Raw genomic sequence first — 21,413 nt, forward strand, 5'->3', positions numbered from 1 at the left:
GATAGTTGCCATTTACGAATGAGAGGGCACGTAGACTGGAAGATATTGCAAAGAAGTGACCGTAGTTCAAGAGATTAACAGCTGGACAAAATCCTATTATCTCGCCCAAATCTTTGATCTTGGTGCCAAACACATGGCATTGATTACTGCCCTTTCTCCCCTCCATTTCGATTTACTAAGAAATTCTCTCTCTATTCAATCGAAGCCAAGTTTTTCTTGGTTGGCTTTTCATAGAATTGTCACCTTCCTGCTTTAAAATGGCTAAACACAGTTCAGAAGCCATTAATGTACGCTTTCTCATAAATAGTAAAACTCAACGTATCATATATGCCAAGTCTGGCAAAGAGTTCGTTGATTTTCTGTTTAGTATTCTTTCTATGCCCATCGGATCTGTCCTCAAGTTTTCCGATAGGAAAGTTGGATCCGTCTCCAATTTATATGATAGTATAGAAAAAATGCCCTCTGAATTTATGAAGACCGATAAATCCCAGCTGCTTGATCCCAAATTTGTAACCCCCTATTCTAATAACTCTCTTAAGATTGAAGGTGGAAATTATTACGTCTGCTCTAATTCGTATACAATTCCAATACACAATATCAGCACCAACAGCGAAGATATATGTATTTGTGGAGGTCGTATCAACCGTCTCGTTCAACTGCGGCAGAAAGCCACTGTCACTGTCAACCAGTCCAGCGGAAAAATCAATCAAACTACAGGGCACAGCGGTTATGTGAAAGAAATGCTTACATTTATAATAACAGACGACTTGAAGATAAAACCTAGTTCAACTATTACCGGTATAACATTTCTTAATCAGCTCAATATTAAAGATTTAACCGACCTTGAAGAGCGGACTGCAATTGTTGATAGCACCAAGGTAGTAGGTGTATGCGGGAAAAGTGAGCGAATAAAACTTAATATGTGAAAATTTAGTTAAATACTAGTCCACACACACAGGACTTCTTGATGCAAGCTATGGAGTAACGTAGTGTTACTCAGCTTCCTAAGGAGGGTCCCATGGTTCTCTATCTCACAATGTCCCTCAAACCAACGTTTTTGCTCTCAGATCACTGAGCAAAATGGTTTAGGGATGGCAAATGTAAGAACGAGGGATGCACTGATAGTTTTTAGAATGAGATGTGTTAAGCTATGTATGATCTTAGAAATGCAATAAACTAAATGATAAGATGACAAGATTAGTATGAATACTATCCTAGCATACTATATTTAATCTATGATTGAGCTAATATGATAAAGAAAATTTTCTAAACATGCATATTACTCTAATTCCTGATCTAAAAGAGGCTAAATGAGGAGCATACAGATGATATGAAAGCTTGAAAGAATTTGAGCATAAGTGTAATGCTTCAAATTTAAAAGATGATTGTTTAGAATGGAGGAATGAGAGCTCTATTTATAGCATAAACAGGGCAATGGATGGTCAAGATTGAATGGTTTAATCAAGGGTTGAGTTTGAAAGTTGGGGATCCATGTGCACAATTGGCACCAATGAAATGGTGACAAATGTCAATATAGGATTGGGTTGAGAGAAGAGGTTGGAGGCATTAAAGGCCTGAGAAGACCTCATGGTTATCTAAAGGCTAAGGGTCAAGTCTAAGTTAGGCTTACCCACTGGATTAAGAGTTAATCCAAGGATAAACCTTTGTGCAAATGATTAAGAGATAATCATGGTCAAAGCATTAATGGCCTGATGAGACCCTTGGGTTGGATAGAGGTTGAGTCAAAACAAATGTTTTAACCATGTGGGAGGGTTTGAATTAACCATTAATGGTTATTGGAGACTTTGGGGATTAAGTGGTTGAAGGTTGGAAGCCTTCAATGGTTTTCAGAGACTTTGAGAATTTTGGTGGTTGAAGGTTGAAAACCTTTAATGGTTATCAAAGACTTTAAGGGTTTTGAGAAGTGACTTCCTTTGCTTAGGTATGTGACAAAGTTTAGAGGAGGGGTTAGGTTAATTAGAAGCGATTAGAAGATTCTAGAAGGGATTAGAAAGGGGTTTGGGATTTTGCAAGTGGATGGAGGGATAATATGTTTTAATTGAATTAAATGATTTAATTCAATTTGATTGCAAATTGGGGAAATTAAATAAATTAGATTTATTTAATTTAGGATAACTATTTAATTAAATTTGAATTTAATTAAAAGTGGATAGGGGGAATTTAATTGAATAAAATGATTTATTCATTAAATGGTATAGTGAATTTTATTTAAATAAATTGAGTAATTTACTAAATAAAATAGAGGAATGTGGATAATTTAATTAAATTGGATTTAATCAAATAGAGAAATGAACATAAAATATTCATTTAGGAATATGGTCATTTTTATACGTCTACATTTTGCCCCTCTTTGAAGTGACGTGTGTGCACATGTTATTTCAAAGAAAATGATGTGTTTTTGTGATTTATGATCAAGTGCAATTTTTGTGTCGCTCTTTTGATTTGTCAGTCGTGCCCCAGATTTGATTTGATGCGTGATGCCCCAAATTTGATATTTGATGGTGATGCCCCCTCGGGAGATGAATCAATTTTTTGGAAAATTGTTGATTTAATTTGATGAAGTTCGTATGATGTGTATGATTTCGTGCATGTAAAAAGTGTGCAGATTGATTCATCTCCCGATAAGTTACAACTGTTTTGGTATAGGGGAGACCGCGACCATATTACAGGTCCATACGGCTAACCCTAATTTCATTTTCCTTCTATAGAAGGGGAAAAGGGCTTGATTTAGGTTCATTTGTGCTTTATTGATTTTGGAGAAAGAGAATTTGCTCTGGAGAGAAAATGCCCATTCCCTATCACAGACACCGTTTCGAGCGCGTTCGGAGGTACCGGAGACCTGTAGCGCGTGGACCACCAGTAAGTCAACGTTTTTGACCCTCTTTTGATTTTTTATTTTGTCATTTTTAGGCATTTTTCGAATTTCAAAGTTCGGGTGTTTCGGTTTAGCGCGTCTAGGGTCCACAGTAGCGCATACGAAGTGTGAAGTAGAGCATCGAGGTCAATTTTAGGGGTCGCGTCTGAAAAAGATAGGTTAGCGCATAAAATTATTAGGTTAGCATGTGCATGTAGAATAGCGCATGGAAAGTGTTGGGTAGCGCATCGCATCAACAGGTTAGCGCGTAGGTGTGACCTAGCGCATAGGGGCCGCAGAGGGTCACATAGGGAAGGGGGTTTAGCACGTAGGACTAACCTAGCGCATAGGGCTAAACGGGTAGCGCCTAGGAGGGATAGATTAGCGCATAGAAAGAGTCTAGCGCATTGGGTAGGTTAGGTAGCGCAATGGGGGAAAAGAGTAGCGCGTAGACAGAGTCTAGCGCATAGGACAGATAGATTAGCGCGTAGGAAAAGCAGCCTAGCACGTGGGGATGTTTTAGCGCATCGAAATTTTTTTGCAATTTTGGTTGATTTGAAAATTTGTTTTGTTTGCTTGTCGTGTTTTGATGAATTTTTTCAATATGAGTGTTTGTATAACTTGTTTTGATTTGCGAGTTTTCAAGTTATATATAGATATCAATCTGTTGTTTTGATCAAAATATGATGCATTTGCGTGTTCTGTTTCAAGTTCAATGTGTGTGAAGCCTGAGTTGTATTACAAGCTGATATGGGTTGGAAACTTGAGTTGTTTTACAAGCTGATATGGGTGGGAAACTTGAGTTGTTTTACAAGCTGATATGGGTGGGAAACTTGAGTTGTTTTACAAGTTTATGTGATTGTGGAGACTTGAGTTGTTTTACAAGTTTTGATATGGTTTTTGAGAACTTGAGTTGTTTTACAAGTTGATATGAAATGATAGGATTTTGAACTTTGATAGAGATGAGCAATTGTTTCATGTTGTTGATGTAAATTGTATTTTGATATCTTTGTGATGATGTGGAAACTGATATTGGATATGTTGTGTTTGTTGACAGGAGCGATTGGGTGTTGTACAGTCGAGGGAGAGATTCCTGAGACCGTGGACGTTGATACCGCGATTGTCACAAGCAGATTTGGACATTATAGAGAGATGTGGATTGACCTCTCTTCTGGATATGCCTCGGTTCACTGTGAACCGGAGGCTTTTGACAGCATTGGCAGAGAGGTGGCATAGCGACATGAACACCTTTCATTTTGCCACTGGAGAGATGACAGTGACACCGGAGGATTGCTACCAGATTTTGCGGATTCCTGTAGTAGGGGCACTACTTCCCTATGAGCAGTCAGAGGAGGGTGGCACAAAGGCACTACGCCGCATATTTCAGGATGACACAGTTTGTGGCTATGAGATCCCTTGGCAGGAGTTTTTGGATTTGGGTTATGCACTGCTGCCATCTGTACTGGCAGGATTCATTGGGGGATTCCTTTGTCCTGATCGTAGGTCAAAGGGATTCTCGATGGGATGGGGATTGGTTTTGGAGGAGATGGTTATGCAGGGCAGGAGGTTTGCATGGGGGTCAGCGATGCTGGCTCATTTATATAGGAGTTTACATGAGGTAGTATACCTCGGTTATGGTAGCTTGTCAGCAGGAGTGACCCTATTACAGGTATGGTGCTGGGAGCACATTCCAGCAGCGAGGCCACTGGCAGATAGAGACAGGCCCGTAGGTGCACCATATGCCTACGAATATAGAGGTCTAGTTGTCCAGCGTAAGCTGGGCAAACTAGAGCACTGGAGGAGGGTTTTTGACGATATAGATACGGTCACCTGGAGACCGTATACAGGTTGTGAGGTATGGGCAGAGGATGGGCTAGAGATGCCCTTTGTATTTATGATGAGGTATCTAATTGGGAGGACCCCATTCATCATTGAGCAGTTTGTGGTGACCCGAGTTTTGAGGCAGTTCGGGCGCCAGCAGGGTGTTCCACAGGGAGCATGTTTGTATGCACGACGGCAGCAGGATGTGGCCGATTGGGGGCCGACTATTGATAGTGCCATGGCAGTGGAGGAGTTTGTGGGGTTGGCCGGGCAGATCTGGGACTATGCCCCAGAGATTCAGGATGCGGGCATGACAGATGAGTTCGCTCGATTGTTTGCGGCGCGGGCGGTGGCTAGGATCTCAGATCCGAAGGAGATGAGGCCAGCCCTTGACTCAGATGAGGAGGAGGGAGATGGAGGAGATGATGGAGATGATGGGGAGGATGGAGGAGGTAGAGGAGCCAGAGAGAGGCAGGGAGGGAGAGGTGTGGAGAGAGCAGTGCGGCAGGGGAGGATAGAGAGAGGGAGAGGTGGATTGGCTATCAGAGCCGGGAGAGAGGGGAAAGTTGGGGAGGTGCTAGTTGTAGTGGGGGGTGAGGAGGAGCTGAGGAGACCAGCATAGAGGAGGAGGGCAGATGTACTCCCACCTCCAGTACCGAGGACAGGGCGAGTGGGAGGGGTTCCTCCAGCATAGGTACCGCTGCGGGTTCGAGTGCCAGGTCATGTGGAGGATGCGCAGATCCGGACCTTGTAGATTACCGTTTAGCAGCTGCAGGCGCAGATTTTGACCTATCAGCGGCAGATTTCTCAGTTGACCACTGAGAGAGATACTGAGATAGAGCGGCGAGGACGAGCGGAGGAGATGTTGGCGAGTGTGCAGAGAGCAGCGGCGGGTGGTCTGATGAGAGACACCCTTAGAGAGCTGACGCGGAGAGTGCAGGAGGTAGAGTATTATAGGCGGCATTATGAGGCTGCAGTACCCAGGGAGCGGCGAGTGGAGAGTTTTGCGCAAGGTCACGGTCAGAGAGCCGAGGTGTCACTGGTCCACCGAGACAGGACCCTCCTGGAGATCCAGGGGCGGGTGTATCTGGAGCGAGACCATCTCCGTCGGGAGATAGTCATACTTGAGAGACAGGGTCTCTGTTGTATTTTTGAGCAGTTGTTATTTGTTGGACTGGACACAGTGTTTGGACACATTTTATATATTTTGATCAGTTTTGAGATATATATATATATATATATATACGGCAACATTTTTGATCATGTGATGTGTTGATATGGATGCATTTATTTTATGTGATGATGTAATGCTTAAATATATGATGTAATGTATGATGCAGGATGTATGCTTTTTATATGCTGTGAGATGTATCTTGAAAATGAGATGTATGTTTTGATATGCAACTAAATGTACTCTTGATATGGAAATGATGCTAAAATGATATGCAAATATGCTTAAATGATATGCAACTACTTGTAAAATGAGCCGCAACTAAATTGTAAAATGATATGCAATTATTTGTAAAATGATATGCAACTTATGTTTTTGGTAGCATCCTCATTCTGTATTTGCCATCCGATATAGCCATTTTGCTTTCTTTGTAAATATCATCATTGAGCATTTATTGATTTTTGGATATGTTGAAAATTTATACAAGCATAATGGTATAATTGAACCATAATGACCTGAGTAAACTTTACATGATATTTGATTTTGCAAGATAGCACAAGCGTCAAGGTATAATTGAACCAGGACGACCTAAGTGCGCATTGCGTAAACATACAAGATTAGATCATTTATATGCGTGAAGTGGAATCAGGCCTTCAGTGATATTCGACGTATCATGTTTCGAGGTATGTATTCACACAGTACAAGTGATCGCCTCCCAGACAGAAGACTAAGAAAATATTGGAAGTTCCCCTTGACCTCTAGCCGTGAAGCATTTAGTGAGACAAGGAAGAGAATCCAATAATGCACAAAGTTCAAAATGCAAAACTAGTTAAGATTTTATGCTATAGTGCAACATTCAGTACTTCAGAAAATCATCCATCCTTGATATTTGTGTGAAAGGTCTTTGTTTTGGTTTTTGCGATGAAGCGTAGTTGTTTGTTGGATGTCATGCTGTTGAGTTTTGCGTCTAGTCTTGATGTCTTGAGTGTGTGCTATATTGATATGATTTATATGCCCCTAGCCGAGTGTGCCTCTTGATGTGAATATATACAGTGATTCCAAGCCATGATGTATTAGTGGTAGGAGGATATATATAGACAAATCAGGATAGTGACTACGTTAAGTATGTCCTGAATGGATATTTGCTAAGTGTCGGGCGATGGCCGATAGTGTTTGTATGGATAACATGGTATAGAAATAGATAGAGGAGCCGTTCTTTCACGAGGGCGCCTGTTTACCAGGTTTTCACCATTTGTTTTTATTGTACTTTGTATTTTTGCTTTTTCTGGATTTTTGATTTTTTTTGTTTGTTTTTGGCTTTTTTCGTGCACTAGGCTACTTTATGTATAGTACCGTTTCAGATGGATGCTGTTAGTTGGTTCGTCGAGCACATCTCCTTCAAAATTTGTTAGCTGATAAGCTCCTGATCCATAAACTGATATGATAACATAGGGACCCAACCAGTTAGGTTCAAATTTCCCTTTCTTTTCTCGATCTTGCTGATTTCTTGGATTTTCTTTGAGTACTAGGTCACCAACCTTGAAGTTGCAGGGAATGACCTTGTGATTGTAGCTCCTGCACATGCGTTGCTGATATGCTTTGAGATGAGTATAAGCATGTTGGCGTCTTTCATCTAATAGCTCAAGTTCTTGTAGACGATTAACTCGATACTCTTCATCTAGGATTAAGCCTTTCAAAGAGACTCTGAGAGATGGGATCTCTACTTCCAGGGGCAAAATAGCCTCTGATCCGTATACCAATGAGTATGGTGTTTCTCCTATAGGTGTGCGGATGCTAGTCCTGTATGCCCAAAGTGCTGGATTGAGTTGTACATGCCAATCTTTGCCTACATCATTCACTATTTTCTTGAGAATTTTCAGGATTGTTTTGTTAGATGCTTCTGCCTGACCATTTTCCTGTGGGTAATATGGTGTAGAGAACCTGTTGGATTTTGAATTTTTTACATAGTTCTTAGACATCTTGATTCTTGAAGGGCCGTCCATTATCTGTGATGATTGAACTTGGAATACCATATCTGCAGATCAGATAATTTAGGATAAAAGAGGCAATTTGTTTCCCAGTCACTGTGGTCATGGGAACTGCTTCTATCCACTTGGTAAAGTACTCTGTTGCTGTTATAATGAACTTGTGTCCATTTGAAGATGAAGGATGAATTTTGCCAACGAGGTCCATTCCCCACTGGCAAAAGGGCCATGATGTTGTAAAGGGCTGCAGTTCCTGTGCTGGTGCATGTATTAGATTGCCATGAATTTGACATTTAGGACATTTCTTGGCGAAATGATATGAGTCTTTCTCAATTGTAGGCCAGTAGTATCCCATCCTTAGAAGCTTTTTAGCAAGAGTAGTGCCACTTGAATGTGTGCCACAAATACCTTCATGAAGCTCGTGTAAAGCAGAATTGGAATCATTACGATCAAGACAATGAAGAAAAGTACCATCGAGACCTCGACGATATAAAGTATCAGCGGTAAGGGTATAACGGGCAGCTTGTCGGATAAAGTTACATTTTTGGTTACAGGATTGGTCAATGGGTAAGATATTATGCTTGAGGTAGTCGTATATTGGTCCATATAACGGAGAATCTGAACCAGTCAAGGCATAGATAACATGGGATTCAGAGTGGTCATAGGCGGAGGAGAATAGTTGCTTTACCAGGAACTCATAACGACTTTGTTGCTCTGGAATTTGTAGTAACGAAGCGATTGTAGCCATTGCATCGGCTGCTTTGTTGTTCAACCTTGGTATTTGCTCGAAGGTGATGTGCACAAAATACTATTTGAAGTCATCCACCATTCGCTTGTAGGGTAGTAGCTTGTCGTCCTTTGTCTGATAGTTGTTATTGATTTGATTAATGACCAGTTGTGAGTCTCCATAGACTTTTAACTCTGTAATTTTCCATTCGACGGCCATTTTGATGCCTATGACCAATGCTTCATATTCAGCCACATTATTTGTGCATGGAAACATAAGCTTATATGATCTTGGAATAGTGTGTCCTTCAGGAGTGATGAATAGAATGTCAGCCCCTGAACCATGTTGAGTATAGGATCCGTCAAAGTATAGGGTCCAGTGTTTGGTAGAAAGAGCAAGAACGTCCCTATCTGGAAATTCGATCTCCATGGTGTGTTTGCCTGGGAGTGGTGCTTCAGCCAACTAATCTACAATTGCTTGTCCTTTGATGGCTCGTCTTTCTGTGTATTGGATGTCGAATTCACTGAGAATCATGACCCATTTAGCCAATCGTCCTGTAAGAGCTGCCTTGTTGAGTAGATATTTGAGAGGATCAATTTTTGCAACTAGCTTGATGGTGTGGGCTAGCATATAATGTCGGAACTTCTGAGATGCAAAGACCACTGTTAAGCAAGCCTTTTCAATGAATGTATAGTTGAGTTCATAGTCATTCAATGTTCTATTGATGTAATATATGGCGCATTCCTTTCCTTGTTGATCTTCTTGTGCCAATAGTGCCCCTAGTGAAATATCTATTGTTGAGATATATAGAATAAGTGGCTTTCCGGCGACTGGTGGTACTAGAACTGGTGGATTCATCAGGTACTGTTTGATTTGATAAAAAGATTCTACACACTTAGCCTCCCATTTGAATGGTACATTTTTGTGTAGCAAATGGTTAAATGGTAGACTTTTATCTGCTAGCTGAGCGATGAATCGCCTGATTGATTGAAGTTGTCCCTGTAGAGATCTGAGTTGACTGATATTCTATGGTGGTGGCATTTCCATAATGGCTTGTACCTTTGCTGGATCAACTTCAATACCCTTAGCAGAGACTATGTAGCCTAGTAACTTGCCTGATGTAACCCCGAAGACACACTTCTTAGGGTTAAGCCTGACTTGGAATTTCTCCAATCGATCAAAAATATTTGTTAGGATGCCAAGATGTTCTGCTCTAGTGAAGGATTTAGCCAGTAAGTCATCCACATAGTCTTCCATAAATGTGTGCATCATGTCATGGAATATTGTGGTCATTGCACTTTGATAAGTGGCTCCTGCATTCTTTAAACCAAAAGGCATAACATTCCAACAGTACGTTCCCCAAGGACAGGTGAACGCTGTTTTATCTTGATCTTCAGGAGCTATCTTGATTTGGTTATAGCCTGAGAAACCATCCATTAGTGAGAGCATTGCATGGCCTGCTATGAGATCTACAATTATGTCGATACTTGGCAGAGGAAAGTCATCTTTTGGACAAGCTTTGTTGACGTCTCTAAAGTCAGTGCATATTCTGATACTACCATCTGGTTTTGATACTGGAACGATGTTGGAAATCCATTTGGCATAGTCAATGGGTCGAATGAATCCGACATCTAATAGTTTCTTAAGTTCAGTTTTGACCATGAGTGCCACCTGTGGATTCATCTTTTGTAGCTTTTGCTTGACTGGCTTAACTCCTGTAGAAATGGACAAATGATGCATGATTAAGTGTGGATCCACTCCGGGCATATCAGCATATGACCAAGCAAAGTTGATTTGCTGTCCTTTAAAGAAGATGATGAATGCCGATTTTTCTTCCTCTGTCAGAGATTCTGCAAGGTGTATGTTTCTGGTTGTTTCTGTGGTGCCAATGTTGATTGATTGAGTGGGCTCAATCAATATGGGTGATCGCTCATGAAAGTGCTCAGGAAGAGTGTCAAGTCTCCCATTGTTAGGTGCCTTAAAAAGGTTTTCACCCTCAGATGCGTCCTTTATTTTTACTTTTTTATGATCTAGAGCTGCCATTGACTGGTTTTCAGCATTAGATTCTTTATTTGGTTCATTTTTGCGACTGAGAGACTTGACACTCCCTGATTGACAGATATCGTTATTTTGTTCACTGGTAGAGCTTGTGTCGGGATTTACGGTACATAGGTAATGGATAATAGATTCGTCATTTGGGAAAATTGGTATATCATTTGTTTCAGGTTCGTCCCAGTCGATGAGGTCAAGAAAGACAAGTGGTAAGAAATCGTTGGGTGGATCAAGTTCGGCTACTGTAAGTGTTAGGATAGAGTTTTCATCGTGATGGGTCTTGGGTTTAAAGAAATTTAGGATTTCGTCGAGGTCCTCGATGGTATCATCTTCCACATAGACTTGTTCATAATGTTTCTGTTCACTTTCCTGGGCGTCATAGATATTTTGCGGTCCAAATTCAAGAGGTCTATCTTGTGCGTTATGTTCTTCCTGAGAAAGGGATATAGAATCAGTATCATTCAAGATATCAGTAGTTGCATTGGAGCAGGTACCCCATTCATATTCATTGGAATCTGTCTCATAGGCATCATCCCAGATTCTATCTGTGCTATAAACAAGTAGGTTGTATGGTGAAAATAAATCTTTGATGATTGATACCATTTTGATGGTTTTTGTTGATTCTGTGTCAGATCCGTCTTCTACTTGCTGGATTTGTTCATAGACTGTGCTTCCTTGGGGAGGAATAACGGTATCTGGAGATGACCTGATTTGTTCTTGAGATATTGGTGTTTGAATATGAGCTACTGCTGCAGATAGGGCCTTTTTGTGACTTAGAAGTTTTTCCTAATGTAACTTCTGATCTTGATGTTCCCATGCCTTTCGGATTGTTTCTGCTGATTCAAAAAGTGCTTCCTGCCAGGATTCTTCTTTGTACTTCTTCTTTTCCTTCCATTGAGGTTTCGTAGTTGTGTGTGGCGGCCATTTCAATAGGAATGTGAGCTTAGAACCCAATCCTGCTTTGTTTCTACTAGGTTGTGAAGGAAGATCTATAGGTTCAGTGACTCCTTCTTTGTGTTTTCCAATAGGTCCTTTACCGCCATATCCCATTTGATTCATGATTAAGTAGCCTTTTCCATACATGTGTGTTGGTAGAACAATGTCCAGAGCGGCTACTCTATGATTTTCTTCTTCATCTTTGTATAACCAGCTAAGAACGTCCTTGTCCTCTGATTCATGTGCTAGAGTACCCAATTGGATGAAGGTACCATCAAATTTAGTGATGGGCCGAGTAGCCAATTGTGTTGATGTAGTAGGCAAACCATGCGATCTAGGTGAGGTTGGCAATTTTGCCAAACATAAAGGCTCCAAAGAGTATTCTCCCATGCCTTGGTCTTTGATGTGCATTTTCTGCTTGAAGTCTCCCCATAAGGAGTTGGGCTTTGCTGTTTGCAGATCTGATGTCAAGGATTGCTGCTTTTCTCTATTATGAGGAACCAAACTGTCCTGGGCTGCCCCCATTGCATCGCAATGTTGAAATGGATTAAGATCAGCAGATATGGAGATTTCTTGTCCATCATAAGGAAACTTGACACACTGGTGATATGTAGAAGGTACTTCTTGCATTTCATGTATCCAGGGTCGTCCTAATAAGATATTGTAGGTGAGATCAATATCTAAGACTTGACAAATAGTATCCTTTTGTACTGGTCCTACTTGAATAGGTAATATCACTGTGCCTTTAGAGGACCTTTCCTCATCATCATATGCCTTTATGGTAATTTTCTTGCAAGGATTAATAGATTCTTCTGAGAAGCCTAATGCGCAGATAAGCTTTAAAGTACATATATTAAGGCCGGCTCCTCCATCTATTGGGACTCTTTTGATTCGGTGTTTGCAAACAATGACTTCAATATGGAGAGGAGTATTATGCGAATGACTCAATGAGGTATTGTCATGCTCTGAGAAGGTGAGGTTATGAGGTCCTGTCATATGGGCGACCATGGCTTGAAATCTATCTGTATCCAGATTTTGAGGTACATTTGTTTCCAATAGTGCTTGCTCCAATATGTCTTTGTGCTTTGGTGATAGTTTCAATAATTCCAGGATAGATATCTGAGCTAGAGTCTTGTGTAGTTGGCTAACCAAGTCATATTGGATTTTTGGTGTGGCAGTTGTAGGTGCAGTATGTCCCTTCAAGACATATTTCTGAGTTCGGGTCGTTACATTGACAGATTCATGATCACGTTGATCTCAGATGGTGATGACATTTACTTGATGATCTTCAGCTGATATGTGGTTGATGGTGTTGTTGTAGATGTGATTAATACGAGCTTAGCGTGTATCATCTGAAGTTGATGCTCCATCCTTGTTGTAATTTGGGAGAGGATTTTTAAAGGCTCCGTGATCACCATTTGTTTTGAGACCATCAACCATTAAGTCACCTCGATCAATCATGTCCTGGACTATGTGTTTCAATCTCATGCACTCGTTTGTTCTATGACCCTTGTTGCGATGGAAATCACAATAGTGTGAATCATTCCACCAAGGTGGTTTGATTGGGGGTTCATAATTGTTGATTGGAGGTAGAGACAGAATCTTGTTTGCCAAAAGTTCTTTGAATGCTGATTCTAAAGATTGTCCTAGTGGTGTGAAGATACGTTTTTGGAAATTGTTCGTGTTGTTGCGTGAATTGTTGTTAAGTCCTGGATTCATGTTTTTGCTTTGAGTATCATTGGTGTTGTCCGTGTTGAGTTGTCCTTGATCATTGTTTGGTGCATATGTATTAGCATTTGGTGCAACATTTTTAAGATTTTTCGTGTTCTGAGGATTTTCAGATAATGCAAGCACTGGTTGCTTTGATTTAGGATCATGTGATTCGTTGTTGCCTTCGTTTTTGTTTTGAGTCCAAAATCGAGATTTGTCAAGGTTGGTGTTGTTTTGGTTATTGTAGTTTGATGAATTTGTTCCTTCCTTGTAGAACTTGAGTGTCCCCTTTTTGACACAGGCTTCTTCTACTTGGATGCCATTTTCAATCAATTTCGCGAATGATGGTATGCATTGAAGTTTTAGTCTGTAACTCATCTCGCCATTCAAGTTATCGATGAAGATTTCCATTTTCTCCTTTTCAGGAATATCTCGAGGATATCTAGATACCATGCGTCGCCAGCGTTGAAGAAATGCCATGAATGTTTCATTGTTCTTTTGTTTGGTATTGCAAACATCTAGCATGGTTATGGCATGTTGGATGTTGTAGGAATAGTGGGTTATGAATTTGTTAACCAATTCATCAAATGATCTAACAGGAGGTGAAATTTTGGATAACCATTCCATGGTTTGCCCTCCCAAGCTTCTGGGGAATAACCTCATCCAATAGGTGTCATCATGAGCGAATTCAAGGCTTAGTGTGCAAAATTCTCGAACATGATCCCGTGGATCACTTTTCCCATCGTATTTATCAAATTTGGGAACGTTCGAGTTTGGAGGAAAAGGCACCATGTTCAAGCCTCTGTCAAATGGATAAGGACAGATTTCGTTTAAAGAGTACCGCACTGTTGTCCCTTGTTGCATATCCTATATTTGCCTTTGCAACATTTGCATTTGTTGAGTAAGGGCTGCCAAAGGTAAATTGTCATGTCGAGGAAAAAGTTCTTGCCTTGTATTGGTTCTCAGCTGAAAAGGTGTGGTAAATGGTATATGTTGCTCTGGTGTTTCTAGCTCAGGTATACGCATTTCTGGTATGCGTTGTTCTGGAATACATGTTGTTCAAAGTTGTGTTGTTCAGGTATGCGAGTTTCTTCCTCTCTGTGTTGTTCTTGATATGCATATTGCCGAGATCCGGTTTGAAAAATGTTTGGGTCGAAATCTTCAAGAAGTTTAACGCCCTTGCTTGTGAGCATCAACAGATATTTTTCCTTGTCATTTTCCATGAGCTTTTTGACAAGTTTTTGGAAGGAAGGATTTACTTGACATTCCCGAAGAAGGGCTTCAGTAATTTTAGGTTCTTCTACGGGTGGAACTTCAAAAGAATTTGATAATCTTCGATTCATACTGGACTCAGTGGGTGTCTCGCTTTGTTTGTTACTTTGAGAGTGAGTAACAGGGATTTTAGTAGAAGCTTTCAGTGATGAAAGGGACAAAAGCCTCTTCGATGTGTTGCTCGGGCGTTGGTGGTTCTGGTCGAGATGTGTTATATGTGATGCACTCGTCAGGCAAGAATGCTGGATTGATCTTTCCGCTGTGGTTTATGGTTTGATTAAAAGCAGACTTTTGACAGTATGCTCTTGTCTTCAAGGGTTCCTTGTCAAATTCGCTAGATTTGTTTTGGATATACTTTTTGATGTGATGAAGGAATACCTGATGAGATTTGAAGAGTTGACGATTGATGTATAAAAAACTTATTTCTCTTGATGAATTTGGAAAAACTAGGTTGTTGTTTCTTCAACGTGATGTTACGATAGAGGTTCTTTCTTCTCAGAATAAGGGGATTAGTCATGCATGAGTGATCAATGATTTCCTTTGATTTGTTTGGATTCAGTTGATTCTTGTTTTTGAAAATTTCAAATCTTACTTTATCAGAGTGAAGGTTTAGATGTCCCCTCACGACAAAGCGTGTCAAATGATATGGATAAAAGTTTCCCGATCTGAAAACTGGATTTGACGATTTGAGAATTTTAAACAAGTGTTTTGAGATAGAAATTCGTAAGATGGTAAAGGATTTTGTTGATACTGATGATGAAATTTCCGGATTATGATAGGAGAGACGTCCTCTATTGTGTGATTTGTTTAAGATTTTGACAACTTTTGTTTTGACACAAATTGAGCTCAAGAAATAGTTTTAGTGGTTCGTTTGTCACTCTGGTTTGATGAAAAATGGTTTTTGATGAAAAAGGCTTCTAAAAATGTTTTTGAAATTTTGAAATGTTTCACGGTTTTTGCTCTCTGTTTTCCTGTTTTGGATCACGCGCTAGAACAGAGTCTACATGCGCCATTGAATCTACTTGATGCGCTAAAAGAATGAGCACATGCACTAAAGTTCGGATTTTGTGAAAATGGCGGTCTAACAGTTGAAAAAGTTTATGCGCTAACCTGGATTTACTACGCGCTAACTGTTCGACACTATGCGCTAATGTTTCTATGCCACGTGCTAAGCTGTTTCTTACATGTGCTAAAGTTCAGATTGTTGAAATTTGTTGTTGGATTTGTTTGGAAAAGCTACGCGCTATACTGGGCTTGATACGCGCTAACTGTTTGACTTTATGCACTAATTATTGGTACCTACGCGCTAGACTGTGTTTCAGATGTGCTAAAGGATTGTATATTGTTTTGCCTAATGATAAAACGCTACTGTTTTAATCTTCATGCGCTAATTGGAGATTTGGATGCGCTAACAAAATTCTTCCACGCGCTAAGATGTTGTTCTTATGCGCTAGACTGCCTTGAATTTTCCGTTTGGGTGATCTTTTGAGGTTTTTGATTTTTGTTGAGAAATTTTTCAAGTGCGATGGATGATTTTCTGAAATAATAAATGCAAGCACAGCACAAAAAGTACAACCATTTTGCCTAATCTAACAAAAAGTGTATGTTCTGCGAGGATGTGTTCAAATCCCCAATGTTTTAACAGGTTTCGATACAAGTAAGACACTTCAGAAAGACTCTTTATTCAAGGGTCATAAATAACATCATAGTCCACTAGTCTCAATACTCCGTCAGCTCAAACAGCCATGTCACCCCCTAGAGGGCGCCCGTTTTTTTGCCTTTTGCTAGAAATTAACCCAAAGTGAATTGCTTCACAGTTGAGTAGTTATCTTGGAAGATATATGGCGAGTAATCTTGGGGGCGGATTCTTCCCCACCCTTGCACTATGATGTTATAAATGTTTGGTTACTGACTCAGTTCAAAGCTTCTAATTCTATGGTTCGTAATCAGGCTTCCCATTTGGCCGTCAGTGATAAACTCCCTCAGGAGGCTTCCCAACCTTTAGAATAAAGGCTTTACGTATCTCAAGGATACTGGGGGAAGGCTAATCACTGCGCACAACCGTTGAAAAGGACTTTCGTCACTTTCCACATTTGATTATAGTGGGTTGGAATTCTTGTCGTCAAAGTTGTTCTCCACTTAGGTCGTTCCCTTCACACCAGCCATAAATGGCTTTAAGAGTTGATTGCAACTCCTCGGGAAGGCAGGCCTGCTAAAGGATTTATTGCTTGAATGAAATAAAGCTGTAAGAATGGTCTGGATTTTTGATCACCCAGTTAAGGGGAGAGCATATTCCTTCCACTTTCGAGACAAAGCAATCAATTGGGTTTGTTTTAACCTTTCAAATCAGTGATTTGCTAACTTCTATTTGGAGATGTTGCTCCAACAAGCATGATGTTCTTTTTCACCTTAAAAGAAATATTTTTTGATCTATGAAAAGGAAATGGTCAACAAAGCAAATTTCTGATTTGGAGGTCAACAAAAGAAATCGTTTTTGAAATAAAATTCCCCGCTCTATCTGCAAGAAACTGTTAGGATCCTGCAAGCAAACAAAAGAGATAAAATGTTAGGTGATTTGGGGGACTTCTACAAGTCTAAAATTTCAGTTCGGTTACAATAAAATTTTAATCCTCTGTCTGCGATGTGCTACAGAATGGACTGTACACGCTACAATAAAAGTTAGATGCGCTACAATTAATGATCAACGTGCTATACTGTTGCTGGGATGCGCTACTCTGTGAATTGGAAGCGTTGTTCTGTTCTTTTTCTTTCTCCTGCGCTCAGTTCTGCAGGAAAATTTGAAATATCATGCGCTAACTTTTGAGTTTCACGCGCTAGATGATGGATTATAAGCGCTGAACTGAGGATCGGATGCGCTAATATGTTAACTTGATGTGCTACTCTGTGTTTTGTCCGTGTCGAGGCATACAGGAAATATATCAGTGGGATTATGCGCTAAATGATGGTCTTTAAGTGCTAAAGTATAGCCCTCACGTGCTAAACAGTGAGCGGGATGCGCTACACTGTTATTTGGATGCGCTAGGGAATGTTTCCCACGCGCCGATTCCTATTTCCCGCGGACCTGCAAAAATGATTAATTTCAAAAACCGATTTGTTATTTGGGGTCGGGCCCCATGGTGGGTGCCAGAAATGTATGCGAAAAAAGCGGGCGAATAAAACTTAATATGTGAAAATTTAGTGAAATACTAGTTCACACACACACAGGACTTCTTGATGCAAGCTATGGAGTAACGTAGTGTTACTTAGCTTCCCAAGGAGGGTCCCATGGTTCTCTATCTCACAATGTCCCTCAAACCAACGTTTTTGCTCTCAGATCACTGAGCAAAATGGTTTAGGGATGGCAAATGTAAGAACGAGGGACGCAGTGATAATTTTTAGAATGAGATGTGTTAAGCTATGTATGATCTTAGAAATGCAATAAACTAAGTGATAAGATGACAAGATTAGTATGAATACTATCCTAGCATACTATATTTAATCTATGATTGAGCTAATATGATAAAGAAAGTTTTCTAAACATGCATATTACTCTAATTCCTGATCTAAAAGAGGCTAAATGAGGAGCATAAAGATGATATGAAAGCTTGAAAAAATTTGAGCATAAGTGTAATGCTTCAAATTTAAAAGATGATTGTTTAGAATGGAGGAATGAGAGCTCTATTTATAGCATAAACAGGGCAATGGATGGTCAAGATTGAATGGTTTAATCAAGGGTTGAGTTTGAAAGTTGGGGATCCATGTGCACAATTGACACCAATGAAATGGTGACAAATGTCAATATAGGATTGGGTTGAGAGAAGAGGTTGGAGGCATTAAAGGCCTGAGAAGACCTCATGGTTATCTAAAGGCTAAGGGTCAAGTCTAAGTTAGGCTTACCCACTGGATTAAGAGTTAATCCAAGGATAAACCTTTGTGCAAATGATTAAGAGATAATCATGGTCAAAGCATTAATGGCCTGATGAGACCCTTGGGTTGGATAGAGGTTGAGTCAAAACAAATGTTTTAACCATGTGGGAGGGTTTGAATTAACCATTAATGGTTATTGGAGACTTTGGGGATTAAGTGGTTGAAGGTTGGAAGCCTTCAATGGTTTTCAAAGACTTTGAGGATTTTGGTGGTTGAAGGTTGAAAACCTTTAATGGTTATCAAAGACTTTAAGGGTTTTGAGAAGTGACTTCCCTTTGCTTAGGGATGTGACAAAGTTTAGAGGAGGGGTTAGGTTAATTAGAAGCGATTAGAAGATTCTAGAAGGGATTAGAAAGGGGTTTGGGATTTTGCAAGTGGATGGAGGGATAATAGGTTTTAATTGAATTAAATGATTTAATTCAATTTGATTGCAATTTGGGGAAATTAAATAAATTAGATTTATTTAATTTAGGATAACTATTTAATTAAATTTGAATTTAATTAAAAGTGGATAGGGGGAATTTAATTGAATAAAATGATTTATTCATTAAATGGTATAGTGAATTTTATTTAAATAAATTGAGTAATTTACTTAATAAAATAGAGGAATGTGGATAATTTAATTAAATTGGATTTAATCAAATAGAGAAATGAACATAAAATATTCATTTAGGAATATGGTCATTTTTATACGTCTACAGTAGGTTTATTTTTACTTTTATTTTTGAGGCAAAATTGTTGCTTATTTTATTAGGGCTTCTATTTTGGTAACATGGTTAAATCGTTTTTTCAGGCATTGGAGATTCTGGAGGCATCAATGGTTTCCACAACTGTTCTCAACGATGTTTTTGGTGCTGTGTTTAGTGCGTCAGGCAAGGTAAAATTATTTTAGCTTTTATTAATCAGGGACATCGTTGCTGAGCACTCTTTTGTGATATTATTTCACTTCTTTCGTTGCAGGTGTCTCCTCGTAGAATGAGCAAAAGGAGGAAATCGGACAAATTTTAAAGAAATTGACAGAATTGAGTGTTTTAGAACGGGGGATTTTAAAAGTAATCCTTGAAAAAGAAGTAAAAGGAAAGGAAATTCTTAGTGGTTTTAGAACACAATATCGTAAAAATAGCAGTAATTCGCATTTTTCTTTGGTAGCATAGGATTGGAAGTTAGTTACTTTAAAAGCCTATTTTTATTATTGATATTAAGCTACTGTCTTCAAAGCCTATTTTTATTGATATTAAGCTGCTTTCTTCATAATTAGAAGAGTGCAGTAGTGTTGTTTGTCCAACAGAAGGGATGATACTATGGTTTTTCTTTCGAAGAAATTTTCTAAAATGGCTTGTTTTTTTAAATTATTAATGTTTTATAAATAGAAATTTTGTTTACAGAAAGAAATAATACTATAGTTATCCTTTTCCTTGCTATTACAAATCGGGGAGAAATATTTTAAATTGGTTTGTAAAATGTTGTTTATTTTCTAAATGATTAATGTTTTATATAAAATCTTTCATTCCTTACTCTTTCAATTAGACGAGAAATTTTCTGCAATGGCTTTTTTATTTGTATTAATTATAAGAAATAAAATAGTACATTTGAGTCTGGATAAGCCCGAGAGCCAGGGCTACCTGGCCATAAGTGTCATACAAAAAGTAGATCCACACGTCTAAACAAAATAGTAGAGAGTACGAGCTTTGTCCTATACAATGTATAGGAGTATGCTATCCTTCCATCCATATCGCAGTCCTGCCTTCCTGGTAGGTTGTTGGCTCTGAGTTCTGTAGTCATAGACCTCCCTAATTGTGGTATCCAGTGCTAAGGAAAATGGGGTACGCTCCTTGTTATACTTTGACCATGTGTATCCATATGATAGTTTTGATATGTATATCCAGACAGAGCCTTTATCTAGGATCCTATCAAATTTTTCTTCTGAGACCTTCATGATCAATGAAACCTGTGAAGCAACATTGTGAAAAATGAGTCTCCTGAGAGACTCAGTAAGCTCCATGTCTCTACTCTGAAACTTAGCCTCATTGTAACTTTTTCAAATAGTCCATAATATTTCACAGTTTAAAATAGACTGGTTAAAATAGACTAGAAATAATTAATGTCTTTTTTCATTCCTTTAATAAATCCATGAATAACATCAATATAAGAATACCACTCTGAAAAATATCTCTTTTCATTCCTTTAATAAATCCATGAATAACATCAATATGAGAATACCACTCTGAAAGTAAATGCCAAACATATTCTAGATTTCTCTCGCAAAGAGGCAATTAAAAAATATATGTGAAATAATCTCAAGAGTTTTTCTTATCGGAACTCTAGGTCCAAAGATCAATAAAGGGATAATTAAACTAATTCCTAAATATGGGGACTAACACCCAAGACGCTTGCACTCAGATTAGAAGCAATCCGTTCTAAGGTGGTGACTAACACCCAGACCAGATTTATCAAAGGAAGATACATCTTAGAAAACCTGATCGCAAGTTGGGAAGCCATGAACTGGGCTAAGATCACCAATCAAAAAGTGGCTATATTTCTCATCGACTTTGAAAAGGCATATGATCAGGTGGAATGGAGGTTTTTACTTACGATGCTTGAAGCCTTTGGCTTCCCTAAAGGATCTTGCAAGATGGCGGAGATCTTCCTTAATGTTGTCTCTACTCAAATAGATGTTAATGGATCTCGTTCACAAAGTATTTCACTCAGCAGGCCTATCAGGCAAGGTTGCCCCCTGGCCCCCACACTCTTTGTGATAGCTGTTGATGCTATTTTCTATTTGCTCAGGGATGCTTCACTCTCCCCCAAAGTGCAGGGCACTACCCTTCCCAATAACAAGCATTTGATCAATGTCCAATTTGCAGATGACATATCTTTTTGCAGTTAGAAGAAGATAACTTCAACTCCCTACTTCACAAGCTAAAACTCCTTTGTGAA

At 39.3% G+C, this 21,413-nt stretch overlaps 1 protein-coding gene across 1 annotated transcript; it reads left to right on the forward strand.

The window, feature by feature from the left end:
• Positions 1–257: 257 nt before the first annotated feature.
• Positions 258–19,484, forward strand: LOC131048683 (uncharacterized). The gene is made up of 3 exons (XM_059214015.1): positions 258–878; positions 19,270–19,353; positions 19,437–19,484. Exons 1-3 carry the CDS (start codon positions 258–260, stop codon positions 19,482–19,484), a joined length of 753 nt encoding a protein of 250 aa, XP_059069998.1.
• The last annotated feature ends 1,929 nt before the right edge of the window (positions 19,485–21,413 follow it).

This window comes from Cryptomeria japonica, chromosome 2 (assembly GCF_030272615.1).
Source record: "Cryptomeria japonica chromosome 2, Sugi_1.0, whole genome shotgun sequence".
Taxonomy (NCBI): Eukaryota; Viridiplantae; Streptophyta; class Pinopsida; order Cupressales; family Cupressaceae; genus Cryptomeria; species Cryptomeria japonica.